Source organism: Saccostrea echinata, unplaced genomic scaffold, assembly GCF_033153115.1.
Source record: "Saccostrea echinata isolate AGI-Se365-2 ecotype Australia unplaced genomic scaffold, CSIRO_AGI_Sech_v1 ptg000047l, whole genome shotgun sequence".
In the NCBI taxonomy this organism is placed as follows: Eukaryota; Metazoa; Mollusca; class Bivalvia; order Ostreida; family Ostreidae; genus Saccostrea; species Saccostrea echinata.
In genome coordinates this window covers 5,265,176-5,281,993 of record NW_026889796.1, presented here as the reverse complement: position 1 = coordinate 5,281,993, position 16,818 = coordinate 5,265,176, and the positions used below count along the sequence as shown (strand labels likewise).

The 16,818-nt window shown below is 33.4% G+C and overlaps 2 protein-coding genes across 2 annotated transcripts in view; both read right to left on the bottom strand.

Moving 5' to 3' along the window:
• Window positions 1–7,972: 7,972 nt before the first annotated feature.
• LOC133202639 (steroid 17-alpha-hydroxylase/17,20 lyase-like) lies at window positions 7,973–16,513 on the bottom strand. The gene is made up of 11 exons (XM_061338494.1): window positions 16,394–16,513; window positions 14,649–14,822; window positions 14,230–14,307; window positions 13,669–13,767; window positions 13,475–13,568; window positions 12,793–12,948; window positions 11,820–12,031; window positions 11,506–11,634; window positions 9,345–9,449; window positions 9,102–9,233; window positions 7,973–8,630 (listed from the first exon to the last, which is right to left on the bottom strand). The coding sequence occupies exons 2-11, from the start codon at window positions 14,785–14,787 to the stop codon at window positions 8,272–8,274; spliced, it is 1,503 nt and encodes a 500-aa protein (XP_061194478.1). The 5' UTR covers window positions 14,788–14,822; window positions 16,394–16,513; the 3' UTR covers window positions 7,973–8,271.
• Window positions 7,973–16,818, bottom strand: part of LOC133202640 (steroid 17-alpha-hydroxylase/17,20 lyase-like) — a 32,483-nt gene continuing 23,637 nt past the window's right edge. Inside the window, exon 12 of the transcript XR_009723271.1 lies at window positions 7,973–8,077. The gene's annotated coding sequence lies outside the window, so the exon portion shown is untranslated. The remainder of the gene's footprint in view (window positions 8,078–16,818) is intronic.

Here is a 16,818-nt window from a genome sequence, read left to right as displayed (position 1 = left end):
TGTGTTCCCCGCTTAGGGGGAGAAGAAGAGCATGCGCAGTTCGGCGGGGGGGGGGGGGGGGGGGGGGTCGGACCCCCCCCTTGATTTGTAGAATTATTAAATGTATACATGCATAATGAAGGAAATAAAAAATGCCAATATAGATATAAAGATTTGATTGCTTATTCTTTAATATGTGTATAGAAGATTCTTTTTGTATAGAATATTTATCACACTGTAATAATAATTTTATGAGTTTGTACAAGCCAGACGTCATAAGTCGCCCGCGTGGCGCAGTGGTTAGAGCGTCTGCTTTAGATTCGCGAAGTAAGGAGTTGATCCTTATGTCGCGGGTTCGAATCCCACTGTAGGACGTGGGGACCGGTCCTTCGGATGAGACCGTATAAACCGAGGTCCCGTGTCGCAGTAGGTGCTGGCACGAAAAAGATCCCTCACTGTTCAATGGCCGTAAGTGCCGAGTACGGGACAAAATTTGCAGCTCTCCACCGGCAAGTGGTGGCGTCTCCATATGAGTGAAAAATTCTCGAGAGGGACGTTAAACAACAAGCAAACAAACAAACAGACGTCATAACTTTTTCATTTCACATGCTGCACCCCTACTAATGTTATTGTGATTTAAATTCAAGACACGTAGAGTAGGTTGACCCATTCTAAGATTATAGGGTAGAACCGGTTTTATAAATAAAATTGGCAGTAAACAGGAAATTGCTATAATCTGTTTCTTTTAAAAACATGTCCTAGAAAAATGTGTTTCCAGAATTTTCTGAAAGATTTTTAAGATTTTAAACAGAAATGAGTGGGATTTAAAAAATCACAATCTACTTAATTAATCTTCGCTTTTGTGATAATTTACGGCGAAAATTGGAGCTTTATGGGTAATGTCGCGTGTAAAGGACTTAGTGCGAGCTTATCTCACTAAACAAGTACTGCTAAGCAGTATTGAAAAGCGTCTTTGATTGTTCTACAAAGTCATCGGCGCTTTGTTTGAGTCTCAAAATATTCTCTCATCAGTCAAACATGAAAGTTTTTTTTTTCACTGTTTTGCCCAATAATAAAAATTGACCAAGTATGTTTTAATTAGACAGTAAACCAAGCATTGCAATGCATTGTATTGTAGGGCAGTTATATTTTTATTTAAAAGCAAAATTAATTTGCTTGCAATTAAAGAACTTCACTCGACAATCCAATTTTCCTCGGGATGTTTCGCATATATCCATATCAGTCTTTCAATAAAAAAAATCAGCAAAAGTAACTGTTCTTTGATGAGAACTTAGCTCTAAGTACTGTTATCAGAATATATTCTCTTTATCCTTCCTGGTGCTTATCTGCATCACTCCCAAAATTTACACTTATCAGTCAAACACGAGATTTCTCTCTTTTTCAATCTTTCATATAAGAAACTAGGCGTTGCATAAAATAATAAACAGCAATGAAAAAATTTGTCAAAAACCCTTCGACATTATTACTGTATTGTTAATTTAGATTCGTATGAAAGAGAAAAATCATATAAAAAATGTAAATGAAAATATTCCATCCAGTCTGTTTTTCAATACTTTTTAAATAATGAAAATATATAAGAAAATATGTTAATTGACACCTTATTTTCAATACCATAATGTAAAACAAAAATGGATTTCATTTTATTGATTGACATTGTAGTGCAGTGCAATAAAATGCAGCTAAATTATATATTCTTATTTTGGTAAACAGTATAAATTCTCTTGCAAACAAAAAATCCACTCATCAGTCAAAAAGGAGTGTTCATTTCTTCTGGATCTTTTGCACATACTCAAACTAGTCATTCGATAAAAAAAAAAGCAGTAACAAAAAAAATTGACTAAGTTAATTTTGATTGGACAATATGGCAGACATCACAATGTATCGCAGTGTATTGCAGCAGCGTGCAGTATGGTGCAATTCTACTTGTATTTAAACAAGCACTTGTGAATGCATTGGAAATATTCCCCTCCTTCCAACCTCCAAAGATAGCTTTTATATACAATTTGTCCTTGTGATTGAATGTTTATTTGGAAATTTGCATAATGTAAGTTTTGTTTCAAAGTTCGATGACTCAAATTATGTCCCTTTGAACAACGTAGACAGAACGATCATTGATTTCTGCTTTAAATTATGTAAATGTTTAAGCAATGCTAACGAGTAACAGGCTTGTATACTATATATAAGATATTAGATAGACATTCACAAATGACCATGTATTAAAGTCAGAGTAAATAACGGTTACGGGTAATGTCGCGTGTAAAGGACTTAGTGCGAGCTTATCTCACTAAACAAGTACTGCTAAGCAGTATTGAAAAGCGTCTTTGATTGTTCTACAAAGTCGTTTGCGCTTTGTTTGAGTCTCAAAATATTCACATACAGTCAAACAGGAAAGTTTATATTTTTTCACTGTTTTGCCCAATAATAAAAATTGACCAAGTATGTTTTAATTAGACAGTACACCAAGCATTGCAATGTAATGTATTGTAGGACACTTGTATTTTTATTTAAAAGCAAAATTAATTAGCTTGCAATTAAAGAACTTCACTCGACAATCCAATTTTCCTCGGGATGTTTCGCATATATCCATATCAGTCTTTCAATAAAAAAAAATCAGCAAAAGTAACTGTTCTTTGATGAGAACTTAGCTCTAAGTACTGTTATCAGAATATATTCTCTTTATCCTTCCTGGTGCTTATCTGCATCACTCCCAAAATTTACACTTATCAGTCAAACACGAGATTTCTCTCTTTTTCAATCTTTCATATAAGAAACTAGGCGTTGCATAAAATAATAAACAGCAATGAAAAAAATTGTCGAAAAATCCTTCGACATTATTACTGTATTGTTAATTTAGATTCGTATGAAAGAGAACAATCATATAAGAAAATGTAAATGAAAATATTCCACCCAGTCTGTTTTTCAAAACTTTTTAAAATGAAAATATATAAGAAAATATGTTAATTGACACCTTATTTTCAATACCACAATGTAAAACAAAAATGGACTTCATTTTATTGATTGACATTGCATTGTAGTGTAGTGCAATAAAATGCAGTTAAATTAAATTCTTATTATGGTAAACAGCATAAATTCTCTTGCAAACAAAAAAAATCCACTCATCAGTCAAAAAGGAGTGTTCATTACTTTTGGATCTTTTGCGCATACTCAAACTAGTCATTTGATAAAAAAAAAAAATAAAAAAAAATAATTACACGTAACTTTGTGAAAGTCCTTCGACTTAATTACTGATTGTTAATTTTGATTCATATCAAAGAAAAACAAATATTTAAGAATACGAGAATAAAAGAAATGCTCTCTAGTCTGTTTTTGAAACCTTTTTTTCAAAGCATAAAATGAAAAAAGTGTGTGTATTCAATCAGTTTTTAAATTCAATTAAGAAAAAAAAATTGACTAAGTTAATTTTGATTGGACAATTTGGCAGACATCACAATGTATCGCAGTGTATTGCAGCAGAGTGCAGTATGGTGCAATTCTACTTGTATTTGAACAAGCACAAATATTTTACTTGTCAATGCATTGGAAATATTCCCCTCCATCCACCCTCCAAAGATAGCTTTTATATACAATTTGTCCTTGTGATTGAATGTTTATTTGGAAATTTGCATAATGTAAGTTTTGTTTCAAAGTTCGATGACTCAAATTATGTCGCTTTGAACAACGTAGCCAAAACGATCATTGATTTCTGCTTTAAATTATGTAAATGTTTAAGCAATGCTAACGAGTAACAGGCTTGTATGCTATATATAAGACGATAGAAAGATATACACAAATGATCATGTATTAAAGTCAGAGTGAATAACGATAGCCTTAGTAGTGTTACTTTTTTTCAAAATCGCCCGTTGCACTGGTAGAAAAAAATGTATATGACAAACCTTTGTTTACCTTATATGGCTTTTGTTATTAATGCGCACAGAGGATCTTACCACCCACAATTGACCAATCATTGCATGAATAGCAACGTTAACTCGACACCTATATGTTCACTTTTTCACTTCGAACACGTGGTTCAACTCAATCTACAATGAAGCGCATTGAAGTGGTAAAATTTTTCGTTTGACTGGAAAGTTTGGGTGCTTCTTATCACACGTCAATTGCTACACTGTACAAAAATACATGATTACGATACACGTACGATGTTTGACTCGCAGTGCCAATGCAATTTAAGAACGTGGTTATCTGTAGAACTATTAAAACATGAATTAATTGATATTCAAATTTCATTTGTAATTATCCTGAAGTGCGAAAAAATGGCTTGTCTCTTTTCATTCATGTGTCCATCGAGATCTAGAAGATAACTGATTGCACAAGCCAAACAATGGACCCTAATTAGAGTAAATTAACGGTTAAGCCTTAAAAACTGAAAATCGGTACATAATTTGGATGTTCATTTGATATATAATTTTTTATATTCATCTTACTGAATACAGTGATCTTGCTGTGGCGCTAAAATTTTGACTGTGGCGGAACTATGGCGCTGATTTTTTTTTTTTTTTTTTTTTTTTTTTTTACCGTGGCGCTAGGGAATTTAACGCTGGCGGAGTCAGACGGCCCATGGAGAACCATGCTACAGAATGACACGCCTTTTTCTTTAGAAATAAGAAAGAAACATTCGTTGTACTGCTTTAGGTAGCCCCACTCTCTGCGACTAGAAACATGAATTACACTGAAAAGAAGATTTTATAAAGTTAGAAGAGAGAGTTAGAGACACCGATTTTGCATATAACGCGTATTGCAACGAACATATACATAATTATTAATTTATCATGTTTATTGGAGTTACCAAAACACATGTATCGGTCGAACACGTGTTTACTTTGTGTTTATGTTACCAAAACACATGTATCGGTCGAACACGTGTTTACTTTGTGTTTATGTATAGACTGTCAATTTGATTGGCTATTATATTTATCGAATACCTGTTCTACAGGTATTGGAATGAATCATTTGAGCGTTGTTTTTACTTTCTAAAGAAATAGGCTTGTCATTATATGACAATCAAGGTTCTAAAGAAAGCTCAAAACGTTCCATTCAAACGGAGAATTTTACCATTTCAATGCGCTTCATTGTATGACGATATCAAATGGACTGCAAAAAAAAAAAACAATTTAAAAAATGTTTATCTGAAAAAATACAAAGAGTAGAAACTATAAAAGATGCCACGGGTGTTTGTAATTTGTTGCATAGTTGTTAACTAGAAAATGTATATAAAAAATGTACCCTGTGCCACGTTCAGAACACTAGCGCTTCAAGGTTAAGGAAAACGAGCAGCATCCCTTAGGCATTTAAACAGTTAACTGGTTAAATGGACAACAAAGGGTTTTTTCATATTACAATACCCGTGATCACCTGTATTTGTCAGGGAACCCTGGCCTGACAATTGTATTCACCGATAGTACAACAAAGGAATGCAGACGAAAATCGCCTTAGTTACACAGTGTTACAGTATATGACTTTGAAAAACCTAGAACTCTACGTTTATTAAACGTGTTACAAATGAATTGTTTGTAATTGTGAGCATGGAAATAATAGAATAAAAATGGACAGCACGGAAAAGCATGCAAAAGCATGAAAAAAAAATGTCCACGGGAAATGACTCTAGACTGGCAAGAATGACTCTAGAGTAGGATTACCCCTAACGAAATCCCACATCAGATTCAATTTTCCCGGAGGAAAACCTATTGACTAAGACTCTCTTTAACAGAATGCAGTTTCACCCAAAGCCAATTATCCCCAATAAGATAACATGCCTATACTTATGCATGGGGGCACATTGTTACATGTGTGTTTTCTTTAATTTTCCGAAATTTTCTCTCGCCATTGGCAGTCCTAATGAAATTTCTATATATCTATCTATGTCTATATATCTAAACTATAATCAAAAAGTCTAGTTTGTATTCAACATTTAAAATGTTCAAAATGACGACCAATTCCATTAAAAGATACGAAGTATGAAAATTGCAAATTTTAAATTTCATTTTTCTCAATAAGTGCCCAAGCAATTCGCTTGAAGCATTAGTCTTATTCTTTTTGGGGGGTCAATCTGGTTTCTAAAAATTAAAATAAAATTACGGAGCTATGTAATCGATTGGACAATTTTTAACTGTGTCCATGAAAACAAAATTAATAAAGAGGCATTTTAATAAAAATGGATGTTTTTTCTCATATTGTATTTCAAATAAAGCACACAGTATTGATATGTAAGTTTCTCTCCAAGTTTCTGGGGTTTAAATATTCAAAATAGCTACCGTTGCAATGGAAATAGAAATGGTTTAACTTCTGAAAGAAAAATTTAAATTGTGCAAAACATTAAGACAGTATTTGCTCTCTGCTTTCAAATCCAATATAAATATTACACTGCTGGAGTCGAGGGGACATGCTTATCCTACAGCTTGCATACTCTTTTAGTGTTCTTATATTTTTTTCTATTATAAATAAGATGACATTCATATAAACTTTAAGCATAAATGTTGTCGATATAGTTTTAGAATTGATAAGAAAATAGGAGAAATCCTACTCTGAGAAAGAAAAAGGGTGAAATTTGACTAGTGTGAGACCCCCAGAGGGGTACTACTCTAGAGTACAGATTTCAGGAGGGTGGCTATGGGGAAAATCCTACTCTACAACACAGGTTTTGAAACTTACACAGCGACCAGCAGAGAACGGAAGCTAACTCTCTAGTTTTCTGACGTTATTTTACCCTTTCCATCAACATCAATATAGCAAGTGGGATCAAATTTTAAGGGTCTTTCCAGGTCTGTGGTTTATGCTGGTGAGCCCAGGGGTTAATTACGACTATCGTGCTTTTAGAAATGTCGTATCCTCCTGAGGCGAAATGATTATTTTCTTTTTTTTTTTTTTTTTTTTTTTTTTTTTTTTTTTTTTTTTTGCATTGCAATATTAGAATTACGTTTTCATCTCAAAGGAAATAGAGAAACACAAACGATGTACCTATCATTCATTTTTGTTTATTTCTATCATCGTTTGTGTTTCTCTATTTCCTTTGTTTTTATGACTTCTCAACTCTTTTCTTTGTCCTGAGGAAGGGACAGGTCGTCCCGAAAATTTGACAATTATTATTCTTCGTGTCGTTGGTCATTTTTAGTGCTTTATATAAATTTCCATCCGTGACCTTGTATCTACTTAGTAGATCCGACACTTAGGATATACAGTGTTGTTGGTTTTTAGTGCTTTTTATATCCTTTTTTACGCCAACTGTATCTTCTCAGATCCACCCGTATATCCATTATTTCTCTATTCTTATTTTCTGTACCTATTATTCATTTTTGTTTATTTCTATCATCGTTTGTGTTTCTCTATTTCCTTTGTTTTTATGACTTCTTAACTCTTTTCTTTGTCCTGAGGAAGGGACAGGTCGACCCGAAAATTTGACAATTATTATTGTTCGTGTCGTTGGTCATTTTTATTGCTTTATATATATATATATATATATATATATTTATATATATATCCCTTTATGTGTTCACTTATTGTATTGTAAATATTTGGGACGAGGAGGGGAACAACATTTTTCACATTTAAATTCATATAATTATCCATTTTTAAATGCCTGTTGAATTGAAGGGGAATATTAAATAGCATCTAATTGACACTTCTATGTCAAGAAAAATACATGTCTTCTATTAATGAGGATTGACCTAGGATAAGTTACCGGCAGAGCACTGAACGAATATTAAAGATAACATTCTCTGAAAGACAAGATTAACAACGGCGAAAAAAAAAATATCCCTCATGGCTAGAAAGAATTTCTTCTTAAGCATGTTTACCCGTATACTATTAAATCAGCAAGGCCTGTAAGTCTTTTTCTTGACTTATACATGTTTTTAAAACATAGATGTATCTAAACAAAATATTTAATTATGAAATGTGAACAGTAACCTTGCTCAAATGTGCAACTCAACAATACAAATTGTGAGCAGAGCAAACACGGACCTCAGAAAACAGTCATTATCTATTCAATCAGGTGCACAATCAAACAGCATTTCCTTCCATATGTCCTCATATGACTTCATTATATTGTTCTTTTATTCTCATGGAGCTTATTACAAACAGATCTATATTTTTGAAATATTGAAATGGTTATAATAATTGCATAAATGGAAGAATATAAACATTACCTATCATTACAAGCTAAAAATAGTTATTTGAATTTAAAGCTTTTCTGGGTTTTTTTCCCCAGATATTTACAGATATATCTTCATTTATATGTACATGTACCATGGTGTCCAAGCTTCAATTCCTGATTCTTTCCTTCACGACGATTTTATAATCCGATGGGAGTTCTATACCAAATCCTCTCATATTATACTCTGGATTGGCCTTCACGCCATCTGGGAGGCGAATATCAAATCGCTGCAGTAGGTTTGCACACATCAGCAGGAGTTCCGGTTTAGCGACTGTTTCCCCAAGACAAACACGCCGGCCAGCTGAGAAAGGAAGCCAACTTTCTGGTTTTACTGGCTTCATTTTGCCTTCTTCATCAAGGTAACGATAAGGATCGAATTTCTCAGGGTCTTTCCAGTATTTTGGGTCTAGATGAAGAGCCCATACGTTAATAGCAACTGTGGTGCCTTTGGGAATGTCGTATCCTCCTGTTTAATAATAATGATTGTACATAGTATATGAAATAGAGAGAGAGAGCTCAAAATGATTTTTTGTAGTACATGTGGTATATGTATTTCATTATTAAAGTTTTTCTAATAAGAAAAACTTTAATAATGAAATATCCTAAAAATGATCATTTTTAAGATATTAAGAAATCAGTTGAGACCACATGATGCGATCGACACATGGAATTGTACTGTGCATAGCGTATACTTGAAAATGGTAATAATATTACTGTGTTGGTTATTAACAATAGATGTCATTTCAAAATAGGAAGACAACTCATTCAGCTTAAGCTATTTATTTTAGAAGTGAAGTCTACATTTAGAACAGCATTTCAATCATTTTTTTTTTCAGATTTTAGTGCTTGTTAAGTCCAGAAATATCAATGTCACAAACACCCAAAGAAGAAGAAAATTGCTTTGGAAACTGATTAGATGAAAGTAAAAATAACTTACCAACTTGTGTATCACAAATAGTCATATGAGGGACACCAAGTCCTGCAACGTTTCCGAGCCTCAAAGTTTCAAACAAGCAAGCCTCTGTGTAGTCCAAGTTGTTACGGTCCTTCATTGATGGATGTCCAGAACCTGTGAAAGATAATTTACACGACAACAAACTCAAACATTTTTTTTTTATTTCAGTTCACTTTCTAGTGCTTGACAAGAAAAAAAGAAACAAGCAAGTTACTTCAATCTTACCAACAACCCTGTCAATTTCCTCCTGGCATTTGATTTGAATTTCTGGAAATCTGGTCATGAAATATACAAACCAGTCCATTGCAAATCTAGTGGTATCAACTCCAGCTGTAAACGAATCAAGAAAAGTAGAATTGTCAAACTCATCATTAAATCTGAACAGGATCCTTCAATTCGCATTATAAACATAGGTAATCAAAGATTACTAAGCTCACCTCGACGAATGTTATCTATAAGTAAGGCAAATCACACATCATATTTTTTTTCTAGTTAGTGTACATCCATCAATATTAGACTTAAAATCCAAAACAAGTCTGGAAGTGTCCATCTCTATATATATCATCATCCATGCTAATTTGGTTAAAATATGGCTAAAATTCACTCATGTGGAAAATCTAGGTCAGATCCAGAATCAGAAGCAGGTTAGTTAGTGTACATTCCTAGATGCATCATCCATGCAAGTTTGGTCCAGGTAGGGCTTACAGTTCTGTGGGAATGGACCTGCTCCAAAAAGAACTTTAATCTGGTCACTCATCTGGAAAATCTAGGTCAGATCCAGCATCTGAAGAAAATATGGTAGTGTATATCCCTAGATACATTATCCATGCAAGTTTGGTCAAGGTAAGGCTTAAATAATCAATTGGGAATAGACCTGCTCCCAAACCTTTAAACTAGTCACTCATCTGGAAAATGTAGGTCAGATCCAGTATCTGAAGCAAGTATGGTAGTGTCCTTCCTTTGATGCATCATCCATGCAGGTTTGGTCCAGGTAGGGCTTATAATTGGGTACCTGCTCCAAAAACTTTAACCAGGTCACTCACCTGGAAAATCTAGGTCAGATCCAGCATCCGAAGCAAGTGTGGTAGTGTCCATCCCTAGATGCATCATCCATGCAAGTTTGGTCCAGGTAGGACTTATAGTTACTTGGGAATGGACCTGCTCCAAAAACTTTAACCTGGTCACTCATCTGGAAAATCTAGGTCAGATCCAGCATCCGAAGCAAGTGTGGTAGTGTCCATCCCTAGATGCATCATCCATGCAAGTTTGGTCCAGGTAGGGCTTATAGTTACTTGGGAATGGACCTGCTCCAAAAACTTTAACCTGGTCACTCATCTGGAAAATCTAGGTCAGATCCAGCATCCGAAGCAAGTGTGGTAGTGTCCATCCCTAGATGCATCATCCATGCAAGTTTGGTCCAGGTAGGGCTTATAGTTATTTGGGAATGGGACTTGCTCCTAAAACTTTAACCGGGACGCCGAACGCCAACGCCGGGGGTATAGCATAAGCTCATCTCGACTTCGTCGAGGTGAGCTAAAAAAATGAGTCTAAAGATCTATTTCCAACCAAAAGAAATGATATGTTTATTTTTTTTTTTTTTTAAGAAATCGAATAATTCTTTAAAACTTTCATGTAAATTTAACACCCAATTACATTTTAAGTATTTTCATGAAGGAATAAAGAAGCTTCAAAAACTTCTTTCTATGCCTTACATGATAATTTTAATATAATGTTAAAGGGTTTTGTTGAACAATTCCTTTAGTTTTTATATAAAATTCAACGTTTCATCTCGCGTTTGGACTCGTCAGAAACTGTCATAATACCCGCTGTGAGGCAAGTAATGTGATACTTTGGAATAACTTTTATAAAGAACTTTGGCATCTTGCAAAAACGGTTCTATAGAATTTTCAGTTATTCCTTCCTTTAAAGGTTAAATGGAAGAATTTTACTCGTCTGGAACATGTAATCTGACCTTGATTAACCCTGGGTCAAGGTCAGGACCAACCCTAGAATCACAAGCAACTTTTGTGTCGTGTTCCTTAATAACGACGTTATATCTGAAACAATATTAAATTCTCCTACATACGTACTATGACCCGGACCTCGTTTAAATGACACGGCAATTTTCTATCAAGCATGAGTGTTTAAGGTTCGTCGACAAGTTTTTACTCTTTTTATGCAATTCTAGAAATTTCTGCACGATGAATGTTTCATTATACCATTTACACATATTCCAATGTTATATATAATTTTTGCAATATAGTTTATTAATGGTTTAAAGATTCCTCCATAGAAAAAGAGTTGCAATTGTTGGAAAAGTATAGGTATAAAAAAATCTGATATGAAAAATTCAATTACCTTAAACATAAGACTGAGAATTACTTACCAAAAAATATATTTGATATGGTCTGAACAAGGTATGTATCATCCAACCTCTCCAACGCTGCTTCGTCTCCTTCATTCTCAGCTTCCTGTCTGGCCATCAGCAAGCTGTCGATAAAGTCCCTGTTTTTATCTAGAAAAGATGCATGAATATTTCTAAACAATGAATTACTGGTATACATCATTTGTGTCTTAATTTCAAAACAGTACAAGACTTAGTGTGTACATGCATCTACTTGGAAATATTCCGTTATAATATTTTATCACTCTTTAATAGATTATTTCAAAAATCAAAAAATTAAATATAAAATGGATAACCTGGTGAGAAGGTATCCACGTGTTGTTTAAATTTAGTGTGAAGCTTTTGAAGAATTTCTTCGATCATTTTATTGACTTTCTTCCATTTAGCTGTGGGGCAGATATCTTTCAGATATGGAATTATATCCTCTAGGAGACCAGCGCCGAAAAGGTCGAGGAGGTCGTTATCTAATTTGAGAAAAGCTTTCACTTCCGGGTCATCGACAGGTCGCCTGTTCAAATATATCATTACAAAGTTTATTAGAAAAAGAAATTTGAAGTCCTACATTGCCAATTGTAAACTAAGTTCGGTAAACTACAAATGCCTTCATCGACAGTAATTGACCAACTTAAATACTCTTTAAGAAATACTTGGGTCAAAGTCTGTTTTGATATACAGCTGTATAGAGATAACAGATATTGGTAGAGGTCTCAGTCAAAACAGCACTAATCCTCCATTATCTGGACAAAATTGTAAAATTCATTACAAGTGAAAAAATGGAAATATGTATCTATCTTCCCTTTTTAATCGACCTCTATCAAAGTTAGGAAAAGGTTCATCTGTCTTAAAAGGGGGGGGGGGGTATCAGGGACTTTAACTCTAGATTAATGTAATGACAATTGAAATACTTTTTATTACAATTGAAGGATTTTTAAAGATACAATAATTTACAATCCAATTATATAAGCAATCTAGCCCGATTACTACCATCGTGCATAAGTTGGCTTCCTAAACATTTTAAAAGAATAATTAAGATTTCAAGAATGAAGTTGTATATTTTTTCAGTTATTGACTAATTTATGCACACACAAGAGCCTGAACGCCAGAACTGTATTTGCCATATATCCAATACTTATTGAATTGAACATATTTTATTGCAATATATATACAATGGGATTGGGTACAAGTTCTTAAAACTTATTTCGCCCTCTCCCTAATACTCCCAATACTTATTCATATAGTTTGTGAGAAAGCAGCTTCCAATATACTTACTTTTCTCCGAAACAGATAGTGTAAAGTTGATGGAAAACCATCAGATCAACATATTCTTTGAAAACAAATGGTTCTTTCTCCTCTGCCATTTTAGCTAGAAATTTTTCTGTGTTGTCTTGTATCATATTTTCAAGCAGATCCCCTTGTAAATAATGCCTAAAAATTATATATCTGACAGTTTACGTATTGTGGTCATTTTTTTTAATCAATACCTCAACGGCTTACAGTAACATGCATAAGCATAAAGAAACTATCACTACTTGCATTTGCTCTCTTAGGTATAATAAATGAAATTTATAAGAAAAGTTTCCATACTTTAATGACGAATTAGTTATCATTTTTTACTGTTAACATCATTAAGGTGAGTGATTAAGAGGATGACTCGTGCAAAATGTAATAACTCCAAAACGTCAATAATTTGGACTATTTGGCTCAAATTTTTAACAATATATGATTTTCAAATAAAATTGATATACGAGATGTGATCAATCCTTCAAAATATTTAATTATTTTTACAACTTTGCATGGAAGGAGCTTCCTAACCAAAGCATCTCCAAAAGGCCAGGGGGTTTCGATCTGCTCAACTCCCAACATTTGTTAGGAGCGGCTTCAAACTCCTTGACTTGCAAAGATGATAATCACCTTATACAAACTGATTTCTCAGTGGTTTTCTCATATTTACCTTAAAGCTTTGCCTGCTACTTTCCTGTGAAATTTCCATGTAGGTGAATAATTTGTAAACGCAATGTCTTTTCCTCCTTCAGTAAATACTTCACCTACAATTTCCAATTTACACGAATTGGTCAAAATTGATTATTTTATGCTGATTGATATGATTTTTGAAAAAAAAATTATAATTATAAAGTTTTATTGTACCTGAATTAAATTTTGGTCTCCCAGCAAAATCTGCCTTCTTTTTCACCATTGCCTCTAGCACAACGTCATTATTATTCAGTATAATCCACGTCTGAGGTCCTGTTTGGATTTGTAAAAAAAAAGAAGTAAAAATTGAAGCCTGTATTTTGACGCTGAATATATATTTGAGATAAACAGGTGTCCGCAAAAATATAGATTTGTGTTATATCCTCCCCAAAGATTCCAAATATGATTTGGGAAAACCTGATTTCAAACTTGATTACATGCTGCAGAGAAGGTGTAATAATGAAGAAAAATACAAATGAATGAAGTCGCTTATTGTACTGTAATTTCTTAATGATCTTGTTTCCCGGGGATTTTGTCTCTGATTCCATGATTTAGACAAAAATATTGGTTATTTCAAAAGAATTTAGGCGCATAGAAATCACAGAAGCAGATGACACCTATCTGTTCGCTCTGAAATTTGAATTTAAAATTTATTTACAATTACTATTACTTGGTTGCATCATGAATTAGACAGTTTTTACCTCACCCCATTTATCATTAGTAACAGACACTAACCAAATGAGAGGCGTAGGACTGGACCATATTTCTTAGATAGTTCTGCGGCCTTCTTGTGAATCTCAACTGAGCTGTAGACTGAAAAAAATAAAATTTCGGAGAATGTTTTTACAAAATTTAATGGCTTTTAATATCATTCTCTTTATTCTTCAGATATTTTCAATGCCTAGTAAATTATTTTCATTATTTACATGTTTAAGCAATAGTTTCAAAAATTTAAAATATATATATCTTATTTATATTGATACTTCAATGTCAAATCTAAAGTAGAAATAAGCATCCAGTCCCTTTCCCATACCACAGTTCTAACTTAACTGAACAATTGTGTTTATAATTAATTTCGAAAACACAACACAGAAACCATTTTTAGACAGTAATTATAAGATTTAGAGGCTATTTCTGGGGGGAAAAAATGTTACCTTGATAATGTCCAACAAGTGGTATGCACCAGGGACCTGGTGGCAGGCGATATCGCATTCGTTTGATGACGTAATACACCAGAAGACCAATGGTAAGTCCCGCCAAAATGGTTTGTACATTTAGAGATAAAATAGCCATGATGTTGAATTGAAGTTTTTCTTCTCTTTCCCTCTCTAAAAGAAATTTTTAGAAACAATTAAAACTGAAATGCATTTTCTACATTTTTAAAAGTCAAACGAACTTTTTTATATTGTAACGTTTAATAATTTGCATTATTTTGCTATTGCAGTGTATAGGATTTAATTTGATTTTAATCAAAAAAGATTCCGATGCAGGCCTCCAAATCCTCATTGTTTTTTTTGTTTTTTTTTTTGTCATTCTTCTCTCTTCCACATCCACTCTTCCCCCTTCCCTTCTCATTTTCCCTCATTCCTTTTTTTTGTGCATCCCAGTGAACCCCCACAGAGTCTGACACATCTGTTTCATATTTATATGTTTCACTAGAGAAAGACATTGATGGGAAACTGACATCTATACTTTATGATAAACGTGATGACTTCTGTTATCAGCTTCCTTTATTTATGTAGCAAAATACTATTTTCACACACGCTATTGGCAAATAAGTTGATGATACAAGGATATCAACAATCTCTCGTTTCAAGTCAACATTTCACATAAATTATTTTATGGTCGATACAATGACCTTCTTTACAATTTAATACAATCTGTTGATAGGTCGAATATTGACTGACATATCTTTCATATAAATTTTCACGCTGAATTGACTAAGGAATTTTTCCGTTTACCCGATCGTGACAATGAGAACATGGCGGGTGTGACCAGTCTGTAGGAGATGCTTATTCCTTCATGGCATCTGATCCCAACTCCGATTTTAGATGTCTGTATTTGCTTTGCTCATACTTTGTATTGCTTTAATGGACTTTTGAGAATGGCTACTGTTTGTTATCTCCACATTTCATTTCTATAAAAATGTGGGCTTTAGATCTGAATTGTGAACTGCGAACGTACAACTGAAGCATGCTACCACTGAAGTGACGAGGAGCGTATCTTCATGTGTTTTTAGATTGAAAAAATATAAGTCGACATTTTATTTTTTTTTCTTTGCCAGAGCTTCAAAATTGTTAAGGTGAACTATTATAAACGTGCGAAGATAAATCAATTTTAATATACATATACTCAGTAGTATTGCTGTGCCAAAAATCAAACTGAAGGAAGTGGCAAGAACAGAGTAGAGAATGAAGAGAACAAAAGACAGAAAAGTTATTCAACCGACACACAAGCGTGATATCGATCGTCCTGCAAGGTTTATCTATATATGTCACGTGTGAGGTTACTCGAGGTCTCTTGTCTTATGAATGGAATTTGTTTGTACCAGCGTTCTCTTATAAATGCTGTTTCCATATATATATGGAAATAAATGAAAATTGAATTTTCCCTACAAATATCAGTAATATTTTTGATTTAGATATTCAAAAATACATACACAATAAGCAATTAAGCAATTCCTTAATTTGACACTCTCAAAGAATGATTTCAACAAAAGCTAAGACGAAGGAATTATGTTTCATGTATTTAAAATGACAATTTCATTTACAATAAAACTTACTGTCTTTCACATTAAACACAGTTTTAGTATATTCTTTACAGGGTTAATCCTGATCCAGTTGAGCTTCCATACAAAACCTCAATTATATTGTGAAATAACAAAACATGCAAAACTTACCAGCTAAGCAAAACACTGCAAAGAGTGAAATAGTGCACGAATATTGCGAGGTTAATGCTCCTCAATGTGCTCCTGTTCTAGTTCACATCAAAATGAATCAAACGTACTTTAATTTTTAAAAATGCGGAGATTTGATGTTCACCAATTCTAGTACTCTGACCCTTCCGATGTCTGCGCAGTGTAAAAATATAAAGCTGGAACACTTACCTCAAAGGAGCGGATTCAGGATTTCTAATTCACACTGCAAACGGTCTTCCTGTCACTAGCTTTTAATGGGTTAGCTCTAATCAACAAGATTTTAGATTTTTTTTTTTTAGAATATAGATACACAGTCATGAAAATAAGTTATAGTAAGAGTTTTTTTCCTGCTTTAAGAATATATAGGATATCCATGAATTATAGAATTATGTAATGGATATATGCCG